This window comes from Morchella sextelata (assembly GCF_020137385.1).
Source record: "Morchella sextelata strain SCLS chromosome Unknown scls_7, whole genome shotgun sequence".
NCBI lineage: Eukaryota > Fungi > Ascomycota > Pezizomycetes > Pezizales > Morchellaceae > Morchella > Morchella sextelata.
Genome location: NW_025408622.1, coordinates 1,738,617 through 1,754,317, shown reverse-complemented (window position 1 = coordinate 1,754,317; position 15,701 = coordinate 1,738,617). Strand labels below are relative to the sequence as shown.

General features: G+C 42.6%; 2 protein-coding genes across 2 annotated transcripts; both read right to left on the bottom strand.

The window, feature by feature from the left end:
- Window positions 1–2,365: 2,365 nt before the first annotated feature.
- On the bottom strand, window positions 2,366–3,985 carry H6S33_012138 (uncharacterized protein; the record flags this gene model as incomplete). The annotated part of the gene is made up of 4 exons (XM_044843516.1): window positions 2,366–3,117; window positions 3,171–3,278; window positions 3,329–3,642; window positions 3,699–3,985. The coding sequence occupies 4 exons, from the start codon at window positions 3,983–3,985 to the stop codon at window positions 2,366–2,368; spliced, it is 1,461 nt and encodes a 486-aa protein (XP_044695806.1).
- Window positions 3,986–10,532: 6,547 nt separating this feature from the next.
- H6S33_012137 (uncharacterized protein) lies at window positions 10,533–14,080 on the bottom strand (the record flags this gene model as incomplete). The annotated part of the gene is made up of 5 exons (XM_044843515.1): window positions 10,533–10,912; window positions 10,970–11,325; window positions 11,388–13,570; window positions 13,626–13,774; window positions 13,843–14,080. The coding sequence occupies 5 exons, from the start codon at window positions 14,078–14,080 to the stop codon at window positions 10,533–10,535; spliced, it is 3,306 nt and encodes a 1,101-aa protein (XP_044695805.1).
- Window positions 14,081–15,701: the final 1,621 nt, after the last annotated feature.

Genomic DNA, 15,701 nt, shown 5'->3' with positions numbered 1-15,701 from the left:
AAGACAAAACAATAACCAAGAACATCGTAGGTAAAATCGTAGGTAAAATCGTAGTGAAAGTCGTACGGGAGGTCGTACGGGAGGTCGTACGGGAGGTCGTACGGGAGGTCGTACGGGAGGTCGTACGGGAGGTCGTATGGAAGGTCGTACGGGAGGTCGTATGGAAGGTCGTACGGGAGGTCGTACGGGAGGTCGTATGGAAGGTCGTACGGAAAGTCGTAACTTGTGTTTTGAATTTTAAGATAAAATCATCAGCAAAATCGTAAGTAAACTCGTACACGATTAATGACTAATTTTTGATAGAAAACATCGCGGGATAAATCGCCAATAAAATCGTCATGAATGCAGTCGGTAAAGTCGTCCCTATCAGACAAGACAGAAAACGCCGCCGGAAAAGTCATCAGTGAAATCTTGAGTAAAGTCGTTAGTAATATCGTTAATAGAAAATAATGCAGAAAGCACCACAGGATAAGTCGTCAATGTAGTCGTTAACATAAGTGCAAGTAAACTCGTCATCTGGATTTACATCGTGAGAAAGTTGTTGGATATATCGTATCTCAAATCGTTGATATAGTCGTTATCCGCAATGGGCTATGGAGAAAATGGTCAGACAAGTCGTGAGTGATTTTGTTTGTAAATTTGTTGCCCGAAACTGGGCTTTGACTAAAGTGGTAGAGTATGTTGTCAGTAAAGTCATTGTCTGGGTTTTGACGGAACGGAAAGGCGTTGAGTATGTAGTTAGTCAATGTATCTGTAAAATCGTCGCCAGTAATAAATCTGATAGGTAACTTGATGGCGTCACGATGTTCCCCACAGTGGAAAATCGTTTGCTTTATCGTTCACAAATTAAAGATATTGGTGAAGTCATTATCTGTTCCTAAGCAGGGAAGACATGCCCGTCATATTTCGTCAATATATGTGCTGGTAAATTCGTTTACCGTTTACATGTATGGCGGAGTCACGAGACATATTGTTCACAAAGTCGTGCGTTATATCGTCAGTGATTTCGTTGTCAAACTTCTTGATACTTTACAGGGGTAAGAAAGTTGTACAGTATTGTGTTGGACAAAGTAACAGTCAAGTCGTTATCCGAGGTTCACCGGATGAAAACACCTCCGATTATATCGTTTGTAATTGTGTTATTAAATACGTCGCTTACTTTTTACATTTGGGATATATCGTCAAATATTTTGTATACAAAGTCGTTGATTGGTGTAAAGTGGTCAGCAAAGTCGTACATACAGTAATGGCGCGGCAGGAGATAATGTGTGAGCAAAGTCGTGGGTAAAGGTCACTGAAATGGATCGATATTGTGTTGTAAATGCATCGATCGGGTAGGTTTTGGGCAGGCGTCATCAGCTAATGCATCAACCGTTGCATTAAGCGCAGATGTTTGTATGGGCTATGTGTTGGAAATGCATCGTTCGATGCATTTCCTGTCGTGGTAGAGACTACAGCTATATTTTTATATATCAAGGTCGAATTTCCCTGATAGCATTTTATCATGAACTATATGAATAACTTAGAGTGCATATTAGAGCTAATATATCACAGATTACCTATAAGGAGAGACGGAGATGAAGTTCAGTGCGTGCCTGTACGTTTGGATGACCCAATAATCCAGAATGACAGCAATAATCTAAGAAATTACTATCGCAGTAACGCCCGCACCTTCATTTCCTCACCACATTTGGGTGGCCGGAGGCCGCACTCCGCTTGTAACATGTACGTCTGTACAGCGACTGTATACATACCGGGTGTTCACCATTAATGTGAAGAACTCTGCCCCATTGGTTGAAAATGCAGCTTCAACCAATCATGCGCTCTCACAGCCCAAAATGGGGTTCTTCGTATTAACCCACAACCCCCGGCACTGTGTTTTATTTTGCACCGTTACTTGATTAGATATGGCCCCGCGTGTTTACATATTCGTCTGATCTCCTAATATCCGCAATGACCGCATATTTTGGCACCGCGGCATAGGTAACTCAACGATAAAGATACATATGCATGAGCCGTGGCAATGATCACAAGACTTTTGAAAATCTGGGCAAGAGTCAATCAATCACTACAAGGTAGTTGATCTGTAAGAGGACAGGTGTTGACACTTCCTGCGGCTATATCTAATATATTCTGAACAGTATTCAGACCAGAGCTACATATATACAGACACTGTACTAGAGGTAAAAGCTAAATAAATTAATATGGTGGATGGCCGGACGTGATGATGAACTATATATATGTTTGAATTGCTTTTGCGCATAATATTCACCATCACCCGCCTGCGGATATTAAACTCAATTACAAAAGACAAGCCACTACAAGAGTCATGTTTTAAGAAAGAACAACCTAAATCCCTAGACTATCACCAAAATACTGCAATCACCATCATAAAAAGTGCAGACCACACTGTCGCTGTTCCCTTCCTACTAATAGCACTGCTATCAAAAGGCAACCCCTGCCATCCAAATTCTACAGTTCCCAGCTGTGCACTGTTATTCCGACAGTCTCCTCTCGTGAAATCAAGTCCCGTAAGATCATCCGGTGTGTTAAAGAACATGTACTGTTCCTGTTTCAGGTTCTCAAATCCACTTGTATCATAGGGGAACTTATTTCCACTATCTGTAGCGGAAGTATTCCGCAGCAAGATGCAAGCAACCTGGCCTGGAAAACGTGTCACCAACTCTGGGTAATCCTTCATCACATCGTTATTTGTGGTATCACCGACAAGTACGAACTGACGTTGCGGAAAGGTCTCAAAAATCTTATTCAGCAAGGTCTTCCTAACGGAAAATGTCTGATCGACGGTAGTAAAATTCAGAGGGCGGGTGTCAAAGGATCCCACAGGGTATGTGTGATATATGAACTGCATATAGACCCTCGTAGCTTGCTCTGGTGTAGTAGTGAGGTAATGGAAGTGGTATGGGTTCTCAGGGTGTTGAGTCGACCAAGTGTCATAGATAGAAGGCATATTTAACCAAGGGACGAAGTCACGAGCAAATGAGTTAAGTAAGCCCTCTTGAGGTTGGTAGATCTTGGTAACACGCAGGATGTCATCTATGTCGGAGATGATCGTGATCCCTTGGTTGGGTACAAGGTAGCCAGTTGCATTACCAGCTGAACGATAGTGAGCCTCCTATTATTAGAAGGGGTTTTTAGGAGAACCTTACTGTCAGTGCCATTTGTATGAATATCCAACCTGGTGATTTGCGTGGTAGTGTTACCAGGTGGCAAATCATTCGCACTCGCGGGAAGTTGAACAAAACCATCGATTTCTCCTACATATTTATTAGTTTCGTTTCTTCTAATAAAGATGCTATAAATGTACCTCTTGAATCGGTTAACTTCCCCCATTGTATTTCCCCGTTCCATCCGCCGCTGAAGTTCTGACCTTCTGCTACATTCAATGTGAAAACCAACTGTACATCCTCCTGCGGTAAAGATAAAATGGCGCTCGTAAGATTTCTCGCATTGTCTTTTTCATGCGGTTGCAGCTGGTCTATGTCTAAATCCGGAAGGAAAACATTTGCTGCCTTATCAAGAGTCACATTTGAGACTGTAGTTCTTGGGGAGAGAGGCTGCTTGTATGCCTGTCCATGAATACGCAGGTTCCAGCCGCGGCCTGTGTAGTTTGCGTAGCCACTGGATAGGTGGTTAGTTTAAAGTGCAAAAAGAGAAGAGGGTGGGGGTTTACGAACGGAATGTTTAAGACTTCGAGAGGAAGCTCATCGATTTGAGTGTCGTTGAGCCCCAGTTGATCCTTAATTCCTTGCTCGTCTGGAATATTTGAAAAGAAATCCGGGAGGATGCCTTGCTTGATCTCATCCACATTTATTTTATCTGAAACACTGGAGATAAAATTATTGAAGTCATCTACAACACTCCTGGCGACAAGGTCTGTTGAAGCGTCTCGAACAATAAGATCTGTAGGGACACCAAGAGCTCCGTACGAAAATAACGCCAACACTGGGAGAAGCGCAAGCATGACGAGCGAACGACAAAGAGTACTAAAATCTTTCTAGGAGTAGGAGCGGCAATAATGGTGAAATGCGAGAGCACTTGAGGATGCCATTTTATAGATCCAACTCTACAGAAAACCGAGGCGCCTGACGTCATAAATTTTGACGATTCAACTGATTTTTATTATTATTCAGGCCAACTTCCTGTTCAAGTACGTATTGTGTGGTTGGTTGTTGTAAAGTAGGTTGATCCCAGGGTGTCGGATGACATCATGCGGCTAAAAGACATCTGTTTTGATTGCGGCTCAATGGAATGTTTAATTTGACTGGCTGGAAGTCATTATCCCTGATATGTGGCATTTGGATGGTTTGCATCTCGCTACACAGAGCATCCTCAGACCATAGAGCTTAAGGTCGTATGCGCAGCTACGACATACAAACCTATCCAATCAATTCAGTGGATCCAGGATTGCTTCTACCAATTAAAAAAAAGAAACTCGAACTCTTGAACAACCAATTCAATCATTGCAACCAATCAACGTTGGCCAATTTCTATGGTGCGCGACTGACCCGGGTGCGCGAGTGTCTACTCTACTCACCCGCGATATGAAGAGCGTGTATGAGGATCACTGCAATGCTCTACTCTACTCTAGAGTACACTAGCGCTTTGACTAGCCAGTAAAAAATAAAGTTTATCTCCCGGTACCTGATCTATGCCCTGAGTAGGGTAGCTTCGAGGGGTCGGGGTTACCAGATTTGGGGTAAAGGTGTGATAAAGGTCCTCGGCGGCCGGAAGATCTTCTGAATGGCCAAAAATACGGTCTAGCATGCCACAGCGAACCATAGATACCCCGAAAACAGAGGAAGGATGATTCATTTAAGCCTATAATACTCGAGTATTTACTTCCTTGGTTTCCTTGAGAGAGTAGCTTTTCCCCAGCTAGATTTCTCAGGTGCAAAAATTTCAGTGAGCTCATCTTGGAATTTTACATGCATCGTCATTCACGCCGACGATGCATCAGCCTCTTCAAACCCATCGTCAACGTCAATCACCTTATACTTACTCAGTTGAACCCCGTTTCGCTATGAAGGGGCAAATTTCCCTTGGGGAAGTGCCGTTCCTCAGAACTTTGCTTTCCGGTATATTCTAGGGAGCCACGTTACGTTTCCACTATTCCTAGTGCACTGGTATGAGGCGGGGGTGCTCGAAGGGAATCACGAACAAACCGCTAGATCACTGGATCTTGCGCCAGGATCCCTGGCGCAAATGAATACCAAGTCAAAAAAGTCACTCTGACTGATGGAACGGCCATAAGTGCTAGCGAGTTACCTATGGCCCAGGAGCAGCACACGGATTGCATAAGAGTTAACTTTGAAGTTTTAATTGGTGGACAAACTTCATTTAATAGGATTAGGCGGATGTGAATGAAAATCCAGACCTGAGAAAGTCGCTCTACGAGATATTTTGGGGCTCGGGCCAACAGAGCGTACACTCCCTGACAAAACTCTCAAGGATCATCACGAGGATAAACCCATTCAATCTGAGGCAACACCGTTTAATCCCAATCCCACGTGTATTCTTCCGTTAAGTCAAATCAAAACCCCTACCTCTGTCACTGGCGTAAATGTTTTTACGAAGAAAAGCTGATCTCTTTTAGATTTTCACCAGACACACCAGAGTTCAGGATCACCAAGGCTTCTGAAAACAGTTCTGGTGCTTTAGGAGAGCATTATATTCGACCGATGTTAACACCCGATACAGGCATTCGGATAGAATACTATCAGACCAAAGACAATTCTTGCGCTGTCTTGTCGAGATCTGATTTCGAGTGGACAGATGTCTCGAGGCTGAATATCATCTCCCGCCCCCCAGCGACCCTTCGGAACTCAACAAAATTTATTAGTTAAAGCAATGGACGCCATGTTGATTAAGAATATCATAAAAACCAAGATACGCTGCTATACCCAGATCCTACAACAAGGGTCAGTATAATCATCAATATCATCCTTCAAAACCACGAGATTTATCACAAGTACCCTTTCGAGACTTATCGGTAATATCGCCAGAAGCGGGAGAAACGGACGAAGGTAGCCAATTTGTATTTTCAGCCCAAAAAATTACCAATCTTACTATCTCTCAATCCAATCGTCGGAAAGGGGGCCTGGAGTTGGATCCCAGCGATGAAAATTATGACGAAGGGATGGAAGCACCCTCAAAGACAAATAATCAATTACTTCTAAGTAACTCTTCACCAAAGCCTGAAAATGGACGGATTAAAATCTTCCCAAGTGACACTCAAACACGATTTTCAATACCTACAAAAGCTGTACCCCGGAACTCTCTAGAGCCAACCGTAAAAGCTGGCAATTCCTCGGCATTCAGGTTCTGACCCTTCATATTCGATAAGACAAAATCCTTCTCGGATACCAAAGGGAATTCATTGAAAATTTGCACCTAATAGCCGTTTTCCTCAATTCTCGGCCATATCCAGAGAAACCTCCTCCGGTGAGCCTTAGAGTACAATAGTTGCGTTCAGTTAATGAAGTAGATGAAACACCAATCTTTCAGAGGGGATGCCGCCAGATATTACAAGCTTCAGGGGTAAAGGGAGGTCGAGGTATACATGTATGCCGGAGCGAAGCGGAATGCGATTGATTGTGCTTATCTACTCGCCATTCAAAAATGTGATCGCCCGACAACGGGAACCTCATGAATTGCGCGCGCCCCCCCGAACTTCCCTCCGAACTCATGCGAACTCCTCCGCATCTCATGCAATTCCCCACCAAAGTATTCGATAACGATCCCCACCAGACCCAGTAGTACTCGTGCCTGTATTCAATAGTTTGTAGGTAGTTAATTATTCTTATTCCAATAAGATCTGTGGTAATAATAGTATGACTTTAGCGAGCTATATGGCACCTAGAGCCGCCCCCATGTCCATGCGAGGGCACCCCACAGACCCAGTTAAGGTTGGCGGTGTACTTGCTCTTTATAAGCAAGGTCTTTCTTATAAAGAAATTGACGTACAGCGGTAGATCTTGTTCATAGGGCAAAGGCAAGAGCAAATGCGGGGGAGAAAGTGGGGCTGAAAAAACTGCTTGACAAAGAAAATGTCAACCCGAAGCCAAAATCTGGCCGTCCAGAGGCTGTTTCAGCTAGAGAGAAGAGATATCTTATTCATACAGCAGAAAAACCTGAGAACCGTCGTTCTACTTTAGCCACCATTGTTGAGGAGGCAGGTCTCAATATTTCTATTGAAACAGCCCGCAAATATCTCAATAAATCTGGACTACATTGGCGGAAACCTCGGCGGAAACCTATCCTTACCCGTATTCAGAAAGGGAATAGATTGAAGTGGTGTAAAGAACATAAAGAGACTGATTGGTCCACCTTGATTTTTACAGATGAGATGAGTATTGTTCCTGCACAAGTACGGGGCCAGAATGGTGTTTGGCGATGGCCTGGAGAGGAGTACCAAGGTGATAAAGGAACTGTAGATCGCAAGAAATAATCAGGCGGGTCTATAATATTTTGGGGAGCAATTTGTTCTGGTATGAAAGGGCTAGGGTATGTGTGGATTCCGGAAACCGTCAAAGAAAAGAAAATTGCTACACAACTACTCAAAATTGAGAACGATGAACTGGAAGCGGCAGCACAAGCATTACAAAAGACAGTCCCTCCTCCTGCCAAAAAAAGAGGTCGACCACCTAAAAAATTGACCAAAGAAAAAACCCAGAAAAAGGGAGTCAAAGGCATTGATTGGTACAGGTACCGGAACCTTGTACTAAAGCCCCACCTCTACCCTTTTTTTCACAAAGTAAAACAACAAAAAGATGAAGCTGTTATTATGGAGGATGGTGCCGGACCTCACAGTCATTATTTATTAAAAGGGGAGAGGGATAAAGCAGGCATTGTGCAGGAGGGTTGGCCATCATCATCACCTGACTTGAATCCAATTGAGATTACTTGGGACTATATGAAAGATAGTATCTCTACCCGCAGGCCTAAGGTCACTAAGATCACTACTCTCAGAACTATACTTATTGAAGAATGGGACGCTATACCCCAGGGGAAAATCAATGGGTTGATAGGTAGTATGCCTTCTCGCATTATAGCATGTATTAAAGATAAGGGAGGCAATAACTACAACTTTTAATTTTTACAGATAGTCTATACTCATCTCCTGTATTTGCTCTATCACGCTGTACTCTTATATCTTTCATTCAATATCTGGTTGTTGAGTTATTCGGGTTTTTGTATTTCAGCGTGGGGGTTGGTTGCGTTGCGGGCGAATACATTTTTGAATGGCGAGTAAGCATCTATGATATTTGTAAAAGTCAAAATTTCATTTTGATTGGCACTTTTACGAGGAACGTAATAAAAGTTTCCTTTCAGAAAGTGTTTAATTTATTTATTTTACGACCGGAAAGGCCTTCCTTTTTAAATTCTACAACAGATCTTGTGCACAACAGTAATTGATTGAAGAAAGAAAATAGAGTATCGGTATGGTTTTCTAACACGACTTATGAGTCGCTCCATGAATATCTGTTACAAATATTGCTTTGGCTGGGACAGGCATGGTCCATAGCTGTAGGTGTTTAAGACCTGTGATATATATAACGGTAAAAGACTACAATGCCACGGAAAACCCCTGTAAATGTCTACAATGCCACAACAACAAGTTGGTAACACCTCGTGCAATACTGTAACTGCTACCAGGACTTCGAATTTTGATTTGTGAATTTAAAATAAAACTTAAAATATCTCGGCTTCTGATTGTCTTCAATCATATTTTTTTTCTCGAATTTTTTGGTGGTATTATAGTTGAGTTTTGAGGGTTGTTAGGGAGGAAGGAAGTTGACCGCCGCAGGCCACCAAAATTGCTCAAAAGAATTTATGAAAGCCCTCTGGGCACATAATTCTAAACAGTATAAGCTTCCTCATTATCATCGATCACGAAGCATTTCTATTGGTTAAAATATATATATGTTGTCTGCATACCACAGATAGAAGCACATAAATGATATATGTACCTACAGACAAAGAACTGCTCCCGAGATCTAGATAGGACCCGGAAATGCCGGGAAGGAGCTGACATCGAAAGGGCAAACACTAACAGATAGAATTAATTGCAGATATCTAGTCTTATATATCGACCCTAAACTACCAAATATCGTTTTATGAACTATGTTAATATTAAGAACTAGGGCTACATACAATTAATGAATTAAATAAAAATAATATTAAGAATTCATGCGAGCAAGGAGGGGTCGGTGTGCCGCGCGCGTAGCAGCACCCGACCCCGATTGTGAGCCGTTTATTGAGAATTCGAAGGAAGAACTGATATATGTAACTACAGTAATAGATAGTATAGTGCCTACGCGATCACTGCAGACTGGACCCGATTCTATTACTCACCTCAGAATAGACCATGGACTGGCCATGGATGTACTACATGTCTAAATACCTATGCCGAGTGGTAATGTAACACACTAATTCCTCAGTCGCTCTTAGAAAGTACTCGTACTAATATATCCATAGGTTAACAACTTCGATTTGTTCACTACATGTGAATTTGCGGCCGGAGGCCGCATTCCACTTGTAATAATATATACGCCTATATTAATTTTTCTATTTTTTGGTTGGAAATATGTGAGAATTTGCGTGCACACGCTGGTTGTTTATGGAGCGGTAAATGTGTCAAAAGTAATTCTACCAACGGTAGTAAATTATTTACCACGGTGGTATAAACACTGGATTTCAGTCATTGTGTCTGCACGCTATCCTACATTAGTATATTTCCCACCGGTATAAACACTGGGTTTCGGTCTTTATGCTGCGCTATACTACATAAGTAAATGTTCAATCATTAATGCCAAAACTTATGAAAATTTCCCACCGGTGGACAATTTTCATATATATTGGCATTATATGGCCCCTTTTGGCCAAAAGGTCTGTGCTTTTATCATAAAAATTAGAATTATAGGTATAAATACTGGTATTATTTTCACCACCGGTGGTAAAATAATTTACTACCGTTGGTAAAATTACTTTTGACACATTTACCGCCCCATAGGTTATTAATGCGGTATTGTAGACATTTATCCCTGTTTTCCGTGGCATTGTAGGTACTTGCTGCGAGAATAAGTCCCCGCCACAACTTTTGTGTTGCAACCGCATTTTCACGTACAAATTTGGCGGAAACTTATTCTCGCCCCAAGTAGTCTTTTACCGTATATATATAAACGAATTTTTCGAGTGATATATCATGAAGAGCCTCAGGGAAGACTTTGCAATCTACAATAGGCATCATGGCCTATGTAACTATATTTCTATTCAAATAATCAATGAGTCTGCGTCAGGATTCAAGAGCTCCAATCTTCCCTTGACCAAACCTCTATTTTACATATGAACTAAAGACAAAGTACACGTATCACTTAATAACTACCGCGCCCCTCTTACAGCCACAAGGCTATGAATTCGTTGCCGATACTGTTCCGAAAATTTCTTGATATCCATTAAAAACGATTGAAAAAATAACACAAGTTCCAGACGTAATCCTACGTCTCTCTCTACCAACTAACGTCCACATCGAATCTCTTTAACTCCTTCCCTGCATCTTCAATATCTTTCCTTGCCTTCATTCTCATATAAAAAATCGGACAATCCCTTGAAGAGCAAATAACTTCACAATGAATTGATCCTTGGCAACGCTGGCACTGTGTCCAGAGTCGTCCAAACTTGACTTCCAAATCGGATACTTTTTGAAGTGTCTTCTGGTACAACTCTCCGAAGCGTGGTTTGCAATTCTCGCAGACAGCACCATCGGCTTCGGCTTTTTTTGTGAGTGGGGTTTTGCACCCCATGCAGGTTTGGGTCTTTTTAGCGAACTTCATCAGTCCACCAACCGTGGGTGCACTAACTGAGATTGTACGGGTGTGGTCTCCAGTCACTATCGTAATTGTTAGTATTGGAGGTAGGCAATGAAGGGAAATGGTAGAGGACTAACACAGTAATTGCGCCTTCCTTTCTCCAAGAATAGGCTCAAAGATCCTAGTCAAGGGCTTCGCAAGCTGATTGTCGAGGTAATATTTCGTATCAATAGGGACGGAGTTCTCGAGAACATAAATCGGATCTTCAGATTTCTCGTAGTTCTTTGCGCCACCTGCACCTTTGATGATGACATACGCGACACGATCTCCGAGTGTAGGCGCAGAACCGGCATCACGTTTCTTCATTCTTTCAGCAAGTTCGACGTGCGCCTGCTTAGCTGTGTAGTCTGACTTAGACAAAGCTTTGGTGATCACCAGCTGGCTCATGTCGATTCTGTTCTGCAACAGATCTGATATCATGTCCTTAACGTATCTGCAATCAAAAATTTCAAGTTAGTACATGTAGCTTAAATGTGAAAAAAATTTGGAACAAACGTTTGTGCTCCCTCAACATCTCGGTCAATCAACATTTTCCTCAACACGGTCTCAATGCAGACTTGTACCAATCTACAGTTGTCTCTTCGCACAGTCTCAATACCCTTAGTATCCATCTTGTCATATTTATCGGTCCTGGTCCAATACAGCCCAGCATAACGTTTCTTGTTGATAAGCAAATACGGAAAATACACCTTCTCAAACTCCAATTTGATCGGTGTAATAAACTTGCTCGACACATATTGTGCAGCCTCCTCGCCTAGCTTCATAGCGGTAGGGAGGTCCCCCATTCCGAATTTTACCATCACGGAATCAGTATCACCGTAGATGACCTGAGCATCGTGGGAGTATCCGTTCGCGATAGTGTATCTCTTCTCAACCTCCTCTTTCGTCTTCTCGATCATCTGACGACCATAGCTGGTAACAGAAGAGGCAATCTGGAGACATGGCAGTTTCCCGACTGTGGCGCCGGTAATACCGTAGACAGAATTCGCAGATATTTTCAGCGCAAGCTGACGACCGTTAAGCACAGCCTTTTTAAAGGGGTCTGTCTCATGTTTCAGGTCTGCTTTAGCCTTTCTTCTAGCACTCAAAAGATCTTCTAGAATCAAAGGTACCATCCCCTTTCGAACAGTGGCTTTAACGAACCAATCGCCATTCGGAGTGATCGTATAATCCTTATCCTTCTCCAACCCAAGTCTCTCAACAACTTCTTTCTTGACAAGTGTTGTGTAGCAAAGATTATGCGCCTGCATAATACTAGGATATAGAGACGCGAAATCGAGTGTTGCAATAGGAACATCGTAGTAACCTCTAGTGGGTTCGATAACTGTAGCACCTTCATACTGCTCATCACCGCCCTCCTGTCTTAGATTAGGAATAACCAACTGTTGTTCGGCAGCTTTTCGAAAGATCTGTGACAGAAACTTAATTTGCTGTCCACGGGCAAGGAGGTAATTGAATGGGACACCGGTAACACGGGCCATCTCTGTGTAATTAACCAGACACATGAGTTTATCAAGCAATCTTTGGGGGAGATAAGCATCCTTAAGACAGTAAACTGCAAGACGCCGCCGGGACTCAGGCGTTCCGTTGAACAATTCTGTAATCATACTGTGATGGACATCCTCTTTCTGTTCACCCAAAAAGTGGGCACAAACAGAGTTAAGAGTATATGAACGAAGCTGATAATCACGTTGGATCAATTGCAAAAGGTCAAGCTGAAGACGGCCGTTGGTATTGGTGGCCTTCGTGTCACGATTTCCCATTTGCTTACTAGAGAAATTTGTGTCTTTTGATTCTGCCTTGGTTTTTGAGAGACGAGTCCAGTAAGGGAAATCATGGATCTTAAGATGCTTCGCGCGATCTAGTAAGTATGGAAAATCGAAATTGGCAATGTTGTAACCAATGATGACGTCCGGATCCACCTGAATTAAAAATTCCCTCCACTTCAATAACATATCAGCCTCATTTGAGAATTCGAATACTTGAGTGTTGATAATGAGCGAACAAGTGTCCATTGTAAACACGTTCCGAACAAACGGCTTATCTTCACCATACCGTGTAACAACATTCGCAATCTGAATAACGGGGTCCTTGTCTGCTTCCGGAAAGACACCTTTCCTACCGGCACACTCAATATCGAATGACAACACTCTTAAAGGTGCCATTTTTGAATATTCTCCCTCAACTGAGTGAGCAATCAAATCCCGGAAACTGCATTTCGCTTCAATTTGGCAAGTCGAGGTCAACTCCCCTTTCGGAAGCATGTGATAGTCCCCCGCTGGCACTTCCACCCAACTCATACCAGAGATATTCGTATCGACCATGAATCGCATGACATACTGGATATTATCGAAAGTCATAATACCGCCATCTCCAGAGGGCCACATCTTCTTGTAATTTGCATCTCCACGCTCAATTAAGCCTCTCACCCGACTGGCGTATTTAGGGTCCGTTACACTAATTTTTATGTATGGTGAGTTTTTTCCACCAGTGTAGTGGTAAAGGTTCTGGCGCATGACAAGTTGAACTGTGTGAATGATATTATCGTGGCCATTGGAAAGCTTCATTTCTAGCGCTCTTTTGTAGTCCGGTAGAAGATCGTGGGTAAAGTTTACGGGGGCTGCGACATAGAGGTATTGAAGGAAATCAGTGACGTGAAGAAGTACGGAGTGCCCATCCTATTGATAAGTTAACAATTACTCTTCGAGCCTTCAACGAATCCAGAAACAGTACTTCCGTAACACCGAATAACCGTAGGTTGGTCTTTCCATTCAAAGTCCCTTCTTCAACGTCAATCTGTTGAAAGATGAGATTCTCCGTAGCAGGGTCCCATCCAGGCTCTAAATCCGGCCTTGCCCACTTTTGGTCCCTTTCAGCATTACCTGTTCGCAAATATTAACCTAGGTCCGGACTAATACCATCGAAAATTCCAGGAGAAGGTACAACTCACCTCCCTTCAATTCATGGATCTCCTGTGTTAATCTCTCTAGGTCGCCCTCGAAGCTGCTCTTTTTAACACTCTGCGACGCCTTCGCCAGTCGAGCTTCCCTAGTCTCGCCAACCGTTTTCGCCCCCTCTTCAATCTTAGGTTTTTTAGCGTTTGAAGCCTCAGGTGTATCTTTATCTTTTCTAAGACGACCATTCTGGTCATATGTGAGCATTCGTCTCTTCTTCGTTGCGGCAGGCATTGTGCACGAGTAAACTGGGATTCTGGTAGTTGTGGGTAGTCTTTTCGGAGGCGCGAGTCGCGAATTAAGGTAAAAAAGATTTGCGAAAAAACAAAATAGAGCAAGTTGAGCGCAGGAAAGAAAATTGTTGAAAGCAAGTTGGGTGGATGGTTAGACCCCTTGGTGTAATATGAAGGAGATGGGAGTCGCGTTTTCTGCTTTACGTCTCCTCCTTTGGGAACGCGTGCTGTCCGCCACGCGTTGAGTGGTTTTTTTTTTTTTTTTAGAAATGCATGAAAACCTCTAATAAGCGTTAAAAGCCTTCTAAAATGTAACATTGCTTTGAAACACCTTGTTACGCGCGCAGAAAGAAAGATAACTCTTTGATAGCTACTTTATACATATTCGATTACAAGAGCCCGGATTTTGGTCCCCGATGTTTTATCCGATCACAAAATCCCGTATCACTAGAGCGTATTTGCCAACCGTCAATTTCAACTATTGACACTTCAAACTTGACAGTTTCGGGAGGCAAAATTGACAGTTCCCCGCAGTGGCCAAAATCGATCTGGTTAACGGTATGACAGAATAAACCCCGAAAACCAGACAACCTATCATGCTACCTGTGAAGTACGCTGTTGGAACTGAAAATTCATACCCATGATACTAGCTTCGGTAGTAACAAAACTGGGTACTTGTGATCCTCCTGGTATATCTCACAGCATGCAGCCCCACCGAAATTCAAAATTAACAGCCCCGGTTGCCATTTCGGAGCCCCACAATTTGTAAATTCTTGAAATTGACGGTTGGCAAATACGCTCTATTCGGCATCCTAAAAGCTATGCCGCTACACCGGACGATACGGTCTGTATGTACATATACAATTGTATGTAGAGTGCCTACATTTATGCACCTAGCTACTCCTCTATTTAGTATATACAAGCATTTTCCGGCCTTTGGCTGGAGTAGGAACTGTTATGGCTTAAACAATATCAGTTTACCAACGCTTAAGATCACTGAAACCCCAAGATGCCCTGTGCACATATCTGATATACTATTTGGTTGACTCAAGGTATGTTGGAACCAATATCTACTGGCTGACTCAAACATATTTGATAGAACATCTACTAACTCCAGCATATTTGATAGAATATCTACTTACTGACAAACATATTTGATAGAGAAAAAGAAAACCCCTCAAACCTGGCCAATCAAAACCTTTAAATAACACATTGCATATCGGTATATCTATATACTTATTAGACATGTATGCACCTTGTTTCCAGGCAATATGAGTTGTGGTGTAGGTATACGTACATACATGTAGGTTATGTAACTACATCATGTATGTGGTGATTAGAGCGTGTCATTTTTGACAATTGACACTTCGAAATTGACGGGTAGGGATATGGGATGCGCAAGCCGCAAAGTGGCACTTGTGGATGCCGCTTTGGAGAGTGGCGAAGCCCCAATTGTCAGAATTGACGGTTAGTAAATATGGCTTGAGGTGAAAAATGGTACGATATAATAAATATTACGGAAAAGGTCTAAAATGACACAGTTTTCGGTCAAGTAGCTATAGACGTACTCTACAATAAAACATGATGTAAAATGACACAGTTCGCTATGATAAAAACGATAC